Below are 9,540 nucleotides of genomic sequence, written 5' to 3'. Positions count from 1 at the left end.
CTCCTTTTCATTTCCTTCCTTGCCCTTCATTTTCCCCTTTTGTTATTTATAAAATTCTCTTTTATCATTTTCTTCCCATCTAGCTTCTTTCATTTCTCCTTTCTCCTAGCCCCTCTGTGCCCCATATTGCATTTCTCTTTCTGCTAATCAGTCTTTCCCCAGATCCTGACACCTCATGGGAACCATCATTCAAGGGCTTTAAGGCTGATTTTACTCTTTTTTTCTCTCTTTTCTTTTCTTATCTGCCTCGCAGGGGTAGAGACTGTTAGTCTGACTGGCGGAGTGCTCCTGTTGTGAATGCTGCTGCTGGTGGAAAAATGAACTTGCTGAAGGTCCCTAAAGGGACCCTACTAAGGTCCAGATGAATATTTGTGGTGTTTCACACACAGATTAAGTGCTTCACAGAAAAGCTATTTCTGTGCAGTCACACTGCAAGGTTTGTGCATAATGAGGGAATGATGGTGCAAGAGGCACAGAGAGAGAGAAGAATTAAGCAGGCTTTCCCAAGGTATCAACACAAAACCACTCAGCTAACCAAGGGAAGGAAAGCACTGCCATCTCTTTCATAGGTATTAGAAATAAAATGTTCCTAGACTTGTTGATTTGGATTTTCAGCTATGGTAGGTGAGCTGCTAAGTCATTTGCTGGCAATAATTAATGCAAGACTTAAGATAATCTTGTTTCTGGAGAAGCCAGGCTCCATTTTTTTCTTTCCAGCTGTCATCAGGGAGGGCTTGGTGCCACCAGGACACATCTCTAAGGCAACCATGTAATTCCCATGCTCCCACCAGCTTTTCCATGGTGTGGCCCATGTACACAGGGCTCTGAAGGGGCTGAGGAGACCTCAGCAGAGCTGCTCTTTGCTCAGCAGGTCGAGCTCGGTGAGAGTCCCTGCACAGCTCAGGGCAGCCTGCTCCTGTGGCTGCTCCTGCAGGTGCAAGTGCTCAGGGGCAGAAGGAAAGAATGGCCATTTTTTAAAATCAGAAATTACTCAATATTTCTGGGAGCTCTCTGATGACACCTTCTTCTGGAGGACTCCCTGTCAAAAGCGAGCTTATCACCAATTCAGTTTATTCTCTATTAGGATGAACTACAGAGCAGCTGAGTAAAGTTGACATCATTGAGTATTACTCGAAGGATGAAATTATTCAGAATTATAAAACCTATTTTCCTCCAGAACAATTTCCTTCTAAATTCAAAGATGAATTGAAGGCACTCTTAACACAGCAGAAGCTGCCATGCTACAGCATGAGCTCCTGCTGTAGGTGCTTGAGCCAGAGGCCCCTCCACCAGGTGTCTGTGGTACCAGGTGCCTTGGGCAGAGATGCTGCAAGATCTCAGCATTCCTCAAAGTGTGGGGCACAGCCTGCATGAGGCTCACATCCCACAGAAACAGTCAGATGCTTCACAGTGTTCAGGAAGTTAATAACCACTTAAAAAGTTAGAAGTCTTTAACGGCTTTTAAACTCAAATTTAATTTCACTTTCAATCAAGTTGTGTCAAATATAGCTTAAGATTAGGTGACAGGTAGTCAGGCTGAAGCGCTCCTCTGTATCTCTTCTGTTTGCTTTCCTGACAGCCCCAGATGAATAGACTTTTTTTAAAAAATTTTGCATAAAGTTAGGGGTGAGTGGGCTCAGAAGAAAATATCTGCGTCCCCCAAAGCCATCATTATGCAAGCAAGTGAACAACACCAATGGAAAATGCCATTGTGTGACATTTGCAGCACTAAATATCCAGTTTTGGTTTGTGCAGAAAAGTATTCCTTTTTCCTGATGAATAGCTTGATTTCCAAGTTATTTTATGGCTTTCCCTGTGACTAGAGAAAGGATGCTGGAGATGACAGAGAAACTGCAAAGCCTTTGAGGTCCAGGGTGGCATATATAAATCATATATTTGAACCTGAGTCAATCCTCTAGATTTTCCCCCAGACTTGATTGGTGGTTGTCTCTGTCCGATCCTCAAAGATCTCTCTTCTTCTGGCACATTATTTTATATGGTTTTCAGTATGTTGTACTAAAAGCATTTAATGGAGTGTAGAGTGTGGGTACTGCTGGGGTTGCTGACCAGGCTGGTCTCTTCCTCCAGCCTCCCCCACAAAAGGTTACTTTCTTACAGGAACCTTATAGAAAATTTATTTTGATAGTGCCTTGCAGAAATAGACTTTTAAATTTTTGAGAGTCCAAGCCGTTGCTCACGCTCTTGGAGCTACCATTTTAAAACAAAAGATGCTATGTCTTAATTCCAGGTGGGATTTAATCATAGCCCCTGACACATCTTTTTTACTCCTGTTCCAGAGGAGAGACTGCTTTATGCACAACTCGTGATGCTTTTTAGTGGGGTTTTTTTTTTTGCATTGAAAGAGTATTTTACTATGTGGTTTCTCTTGCTAGGCATTTTGTATGCACCTCCTGTCTTTGCCTGGTAATTAAGTGTCTCAAGCTGGCAGCAGCTCCCAGGCTGTCCGTCTGCCTAAGTGAGCTGTCCTAAGCCTAAGCCTAAAGTTAAACAGAAACAGCTCTGTTGTCTTCACTGCTTTGATCTTACATCATTTCACCAGTTATTATTTCCTCTTGTCAAACTAAGCAATAGCAAAGCTTTGAAATTATGTTGTGGCTTTTCCAAAGAACAATTTCCTCCCCTACTCTCACCTCCCTCTGCCTTTCTCTGTATATTTGATAGTACATCAGCTTCCTCTTGAAATGATCCCCAGTAGAGCACTTCAGCTGTTTCAAACAGGGGTTTTCTGAAGGTATTTTTTTAAAACTAGCTTCTACAGCAGAGTTTCGTTATAATGAAGAACAATAAAAAAATAAAATAAATCCTTCTGCCTTGGAGAGCCAGTCTTGTCCAAGGTAATGCGTGTGGTGAACTCTGTGCCTGGAGTATCCCCTCTGGATTCAGTGAGTGGTGGTGTTTGCACACACAGAGTTAAGCACTTCTGTAAGTGCTTGCAAGGTGATGGCTTTAAATCTCACTAGAAGCAGAAAAGTTATCCATTGCAGTGCAGGAGAGACTAAACCAGGGCAATTCACATTTTATTATTATCTGAGTTTCTAAAGTGGCTGTTATTTAGGAACACATATAATGAAGAGAACAGCCATGATCTTCCAAGGAATTTCTTCACTCTACTCCAGTACTTGTCATCACTTTGATCTAGGCAGGATATTCAGGAAACTTGCGGTCTGGGCAATTTCCCAGTGATGATGAGTGAATACATAAAATGATAGAACACACCAAGGGCTGCAGGATTCAATCCTAGCACAGATTTTTAGATTAATAAATGACATAGCCAAAACCTCTCCAGAGTTATTTTCTTGATGTTACTGCAGGATCAAACTTGGGCTTAGCCTGCCTCAGTGTTTGTCTTTATGCAATTGCACAGGAAATCACAGTGCAATAGTCTTTTGAGTTGATGGGATTTTAAATGCTTATGGGTTTGAAAATAAGGACCAGATAAAGACTGCAGCAGGCATCAGATTAATAGGCAGCCTACAATGCAAAGATCTGGGGTGAAGTCTGTCACTGATACCTTTGCCTCACAGAAGCAGCTATTCTGCATGGAGTTGTTTGCCTCATGTGAGTGGAGCCAGAGCAGCCTATCTTGGTGCCCCAAATCTTCAATAAGTTAATGGAAAACCTGTCATAGTCAGCATGTGTTCAACCAAGTTCATAACTTCTACAGCCTTTCTGTACAAAGCTTCATGGTGAACTGAGCAATGACTTAGGGTGCAGTAGGCAATTCACAATATCACAGGGTTTTCCTGGGTGCCCTGCCAATACCAGTGCACCACACCAACCCACAACAGCTGGGGAAAAAAAGCATGCTTGGAAAACTGGGAAGATTTTTGTTTACAGTAACACAGTGTCCATGAATTGTGCAGTGGGAAAGGAAGTGTGGAACTTTCTGGGTGCAGACTAATCCAGAGGAGAAATGGCACCTCTCAGAGCTTTTGTTTCAGACTCTGAGCATCTTTTAGTATTATCATTTTCAGTTACTGTTTTTTAAGCTGTGTCTGTAAACAAAGGACTTCTTAGAAAATATCTTTTTCAAGGGTAGACTGAAAAAAGATGGAAGACTTTATGAAGCAAAAGTTAACAGCTTCCAAAGTATAACATAAGCAAGTTAATAAATGCTGAATGGTAAGACATAAAATTCCTTTCAAATTTATATAAAAAAACAATATATTGTATAAAATCATAGAATAGATAACTTTTTTTTCCTTTAATTGCCTCAGTAATTTCTCTTTAATGGCAACAGATTTTGGAAATACTATTTCCTAAATAAACAGTGTCATACTGCTTAACTTAACGAAATGTACTTTGGTAACAAGAGTTTGGAGAATCAAACTTGGGAATCAAACTGGAGAAACAAAATGGGCAGACTATCAAATTTACCTCACAATTTGTCCTACCATTCATGAATGTGAAGAAAATTTGACTTTTCCCAGAATCCAGTAGGTACACTAAAATGAAGCACTAAACTGAAGCTGAATCTGTTAAGATCCTTAGTGGATGTTAATGTTGTATACTGGTATGATGATTCTGGGATTTGAAATTTTGTTTAGCTCATGTAACATATATTGTGTCTGACCAGTTTGAAGAAAGTATCATTACACTATCCTGGGTGCTCTGGGGAACAATGTGTGACAGTTTTTATTTCCCCAAAGGTCTGAGAATGTCTAAATGATACAAGGGAAGCCTCTGTACAGGCTTTGGCACCAGCTCCAAAGTGGATACATGCTGGTTGCCCAGGTGAGATCTGGATATTAACTCATCATTTCTACATGTTAAGGCTAGACTTCCAAAAAGCTCTTTAGACCTGTGATCATTTCCAGCAACACATATGTATAGACTCCCCACTATAAGATGGGAATGTTTGTGGAAGAGAAAAATTATTGAGGGTTGGGCTAATCAGACCAATGTTTTGGGTGTCATTCAAACTTTACCATGTACTTTTCCAAGTTTATCATCGTCTAAATGCTGGGAACTCTATTGCTACCAGATCTTGGCAGATTTTACAGTGTTTTCGATATGAACAAATAAAACCCATGGAAACACCTAGCACACTGAATTCTTACCAATGTCACACACTGGACTTCGCTAATGCTGTCATTTAAGCTCAGGCTTTGTTCCTGGGCTTTGGCACACAGAAGCTGCTGGCGTGCTGTTGTGGTGCCTGTGGCCAGAGATGAGTTTTGTGTGAAACACTATTGCCAAGGGTGATGCCACAGTGCTGGAGAGGAGTCTACCTGCAGGGCTCTGCCCCTCCATCCCTGGAAAGCAGCCTCGGCTGTTGGATTAGAGGAAATGGATTTGGTAGCTGTTGTTTGGCTTATACTGGAGCTTTTCTCTCCAAAATGAAAACCAGAAAAAGTCCTGAGTTCTTTTCCAGGTAGTCCTCTTTCTGCTCTTTCTCCTTGGAAAACAGAGTCTAATATTAGCCAAGTGCTGACGCTGTTACACAGCACCTCTTTTCGGGTGGTGCCTGTCTGGCATAGGAAGGCCTGAAAGAGCTCCAGCTTTTCTCTGGATATCATTTCTTCCTTCCTGGGAGATGGGATCAGCTTTTAATATTAGACAAGAAGTTAGGAGCAGAATTCTACCTGCAGCTGAGCCATAACTCATCTCCCATTCAAATGGCAACGGATTGATGGGCCTGAGAGGCTGAACATCTTGCTGAACAGAGGGACCCTCACAGGTCCTGCGGCATGGCTGGAACCTAAATATAGGGCCTTAAATAGTTGGAAGGCTCAAAAAAAACTACTTTTTTTTTTTTTAATGAATTTGAGTGAAAATCTGGGCTCTGACCCAAGCTTAAAATTTGATGTAAGCTTAGCCATAAAGAGAATGTGGTCTAAGGTCTTCACAAGGTGTCATGCTGGCCTGCTGCACTACATCCTTGATCTTAATCTGAGCTATGACTTTTATGATGCCAGTGAGAAGCTTTTGAAATTAATAATCTACTTTAAAATCCTCTTTGTGTTAAGATCCAGATAATTCTGCAAACAATTATCAAAAATGTAGATAAACTCTATTTTGCTGCTGACATTAAAATTGTTCTTATCTAAAGAGGTCTGCCTTTATCTCAACGCAAGATGTTATTTCAGTTTGGGAAGATGTAAATTTGCCTTTGGCAGGCTCCATTATGAAAAGAAAACTGCTCGGAGATACCAGAAAAAGAAACACCACTGTTGTCATGGTGACAGCAATTAGCAACAGTTAAAACAACAAACAGTGGATTTAATGGCTTGATCTAATAGTGACTTAATTACTGAGCGGTCTAGTTTGTCTATCAGCATTTCAATACACAGGAATAATTCAGTGCTGTGCTCCCACTACATGATGCTTTCACTTAGCATTTTGAGTCTATTACAAGCCGAACTGCAGTATCACCAGTACCATAAATATTTTTGATTCCATATGTGGTGGGAAAGCCAAGGTAAATACTCTCTAGCAATCCCAGATGAACACCTCCTGTCATGCAGCAGAGAGCCTGCTAGACAGAAAGGAGCAGTCTGTACATATACTATGATGGTAAAAAAATAACCTGAATTCTACTGCAATTGTCTCTCTCTCCTTTAAAATGGGTTGAGAATTTCAAGTTATTAGGCCAGTTAAGGCCTATGTCAGGAATACATTTTCTTTTGCATAGACACCAAATGGCCACCTTTCTTTCTCCTTCTCATTTTTTCAGGGTGCAGAAATGACAAATACTTTCACATCAGTTTTCAAGTCTATAAATTGGGTTGCGACTACTGTTTCCCACTGGTAGAGTTAGCACGAGGTGAAGGCCATGAAGTAATGGTGTGCCATAACTTGTGTCTGCCTTACCAAAGTGAGTGCTTTGACACTGTCCTGTCCATCACTGGTAAGTTCTGTGTGCTCCTGGTGCCTGCAGGACAGACCTTTAAAGAGCCTAAACCAATTAAGCTGGCATCACGGTCTTTTCTAGGTGGTTTTTTTTTTCAGGGGCCAACAGAATATTTTGGGTTGTGTAGATGAGATAAATCTGCATTAGCACATGTATACTATTGCAAACTCAGTGGAAAACTGCAACACCGGTAAGTCACACAGATCTGAGCTGAGTTTTATTCTAGTCCAAGCATAACTAAACCACAGTGTGCAAAACAGGAGAGAAGAGCCTTTTTTGTGCCTTATCATATGTCAGAAATTGGAAATGTTTGCTCTGTCAGGAAGAAGATAAAACAGAACTTGCTTAGCAATTTTTGAAACTCAGTATTAAATCCTTCTACACCTTTCCAAACACTGTTTTTCACTCCCATACTCCATGATTTGTCAGCCAACACAATCATTTTTGTGTTTATGAAGAAGGATGACCGTGGGACAGATTCTCCTGGAAACTGTGCTAAGGCATACAAAAAATAAGGAGGTGATGGGTCATTGACAAGGTAGTCAAGTTGTAACCAGAAGACAGTTCAGACTATAAAAAGTAAATAATGCTTTCAAGAATATTTAGGTAAATTAGGTTACACAAATTGTCAGAATATCATGAAATTAATCTTAAACTACTGTGAACTAACAGATAAACTTTAAGATCTCCAGAAAGTGAGGAAAAGCAAACATACTTGTTTCCAAAAGAGAGAGAAAGGACCTCAAGAGGAAGCCAGCCTAACTTAGATTTATGCAAGGATACTAGAATAAATAATATAAATGCTCTAATTTAAATAGAATAAATTATTTAAACCTACAGAATACTAATGCAATAGGAAACAGCCAACATGTATATGTCAGGAGCAAGCCAATCTGCTTTCTGCTTTTGAAAGGGTAATCATCCCAATAGACAGGGTAGCAGGAGACATGATATATCTTGACTCTCATGTCATTGTTGCAAGTAAAATAAGTAAACAAGAGCTAAGAATATGGAAAAATAGCCATTCTCAAAATGGATCAGTGGTTCACTATCCAATCAGGACACATTTCAAAGTGGTTACTTTTGGGACTCACCCTACATCTGCTTCTATGCAAAATTTTAATTAATACCTTTGATGACGGGCTGGAGAGCACACTGAACAATTGGTGAATGGCTCCTATGTAAGAAGAGCTGGAATTATTTTGGAAGATGGAATTAGATGTCCACATGATGAAGAATTGTCTGAAATAAACACAAAGAGATACAGAAAACACTGAGAGGGACATATCATGCTCAGGGAATGAAGGTTCAATGAACAAAGCGAGATATAATGACCAGGCAAGATGGACCATGGCTGAATATGTGTGAGCAGTGTTATGCTGTCACAAAAGCAAGCAAATACCTGTCTGCCATATGGTGACAGAGCGACGTGGAAGGCAGAGGAATGAGTCCCCACTTGCACTTGGCACTTTTGAGATCCCACGTGGTATGTCCTATCTGCTGTTGGGGACCATGCCTACAAAGTTTGCAGTCAATACTGAGACATTTTAAATCCCTGATGTTTACAAAATCTGAATTATTAGAGCAATCTGAAGGAATTGAGTTTGTTTAGTTAAGAAGGGAAAAACATTAGAACTAAAGAAAACATAATAGTCTTCAAATACATAACTGGTTTTTACAGAAAGCTGTTCTTTATTTGAAATGGGAAGAAAAAAAATAATCATCTTACCCTGTAGCAAAGGTTATTTACCTCAGATATTAAAAGGCTTTTAAGAGCAGGTTAGACCAATTTGGGTCACATTTGAGCCAAGTGTTTAATTCTGGCTTGGAGGTGGAACATGAACAAACTCTATCTTTCTGCACATGTTTTAATGTAAAGGCCACTTGACCTTTCTGAGAAAAATCCATTGGCTTTCCTATAACCAGCAGCTGCATAACATTAATCCAACTCTTCTCACAGCAGGGAACTCTCCTCCATGACGGAAATCAGAGGTGCAAAATACTAACAAAATCTGAATGCCACAAGAGGTCTCAGAGACAGAGGAGAAAAGCCACCCATTTTCTGGTTTTGACAAGGTGACCCTCGGAGTCCCTCTGCTTCTTCTGAGACACCTGCAAGCCCTGATTTCAGCTTTGGTCTCACCACTGTTAGTGTTTAAAGCAAATAAAGCAGTCATTTCTAAGCTAGTAATCACAAATTCTCAGAGATGCAGAGAAGCTCCAAAGGACAGTCAGAGCCTGGGGTTGACACCTGCAGGCTTGATCTGTCATTCACACGGTTGCTCTGACTAGGCTCATCAGCTGAAAGCCATTGTCTATCACTGCAGTTCTCACCTAGAGTGAGGAACCTGTTTTCTCTCTCACCTAATTGAATCTGGGGCGTCGTGTTCCTTGCATCGATATTTTCATGCAAGTTATAATTGATTTATCAAAAATATCCTAAGTTTATTTCTGGTGGATGACACATACTTATCTCAGGATGGGGTCAGGTCAGAAAACTTGACTCTCTCATCTTTTTTCCTAGAAAAACACACAGCACAACAGAACAAGCTCTGCCCCTTACAGTCCCCTCTATTGCTCTGTTACTGGAGTGCAGAACTGCTGCAAACTCCAGATGCATCCTTACATTTAGTTTAATTTTCACAGTAGCAGCCAGCAGCCTGCTG

General features: G+C 40.6%; 1 protein-coding gene across 1 annotated transcript in view; it reads left to right on the top strand.

The window, feature by feature from the left end:
* Window positions 1-6,697: 6,697 nt before the first annotated feature.
* Window positions 6,698-9,540, top strand: part of KIAA1456 (KIAA1456 ortholog) — a gene marked incomplete at its 5' end in the record, with an annotated part of 11,305 nt that continues 8,462 nt past the window's right edge. The window contains 1 exon segment of the mRNA XM_008946469.1: window positions 6,698-6,871. Within this exon segment, the coding sequence (XP_008944717.1) occupies window positions 6,698-6,871 (174 nt within the window).

Source organism: Merops nubicus, unplaced genomic scaffold, assembly GCF_000691845.1.
Source record: "Merops nubicus isolate BGI_N331 unplaced genomic scaffold, ASM69184v1 scaffold9868, whole genome shotgun sequence".
NCBI classification, from domain to species: Eukaryota; Metazoa; Chordata; class Aves; order Coraciiformes; family Meropidae; genus Merops; species Merops nubicus.
This window is presented reverse-complemented; position numbering and strand designations above follow the sequence as displayed.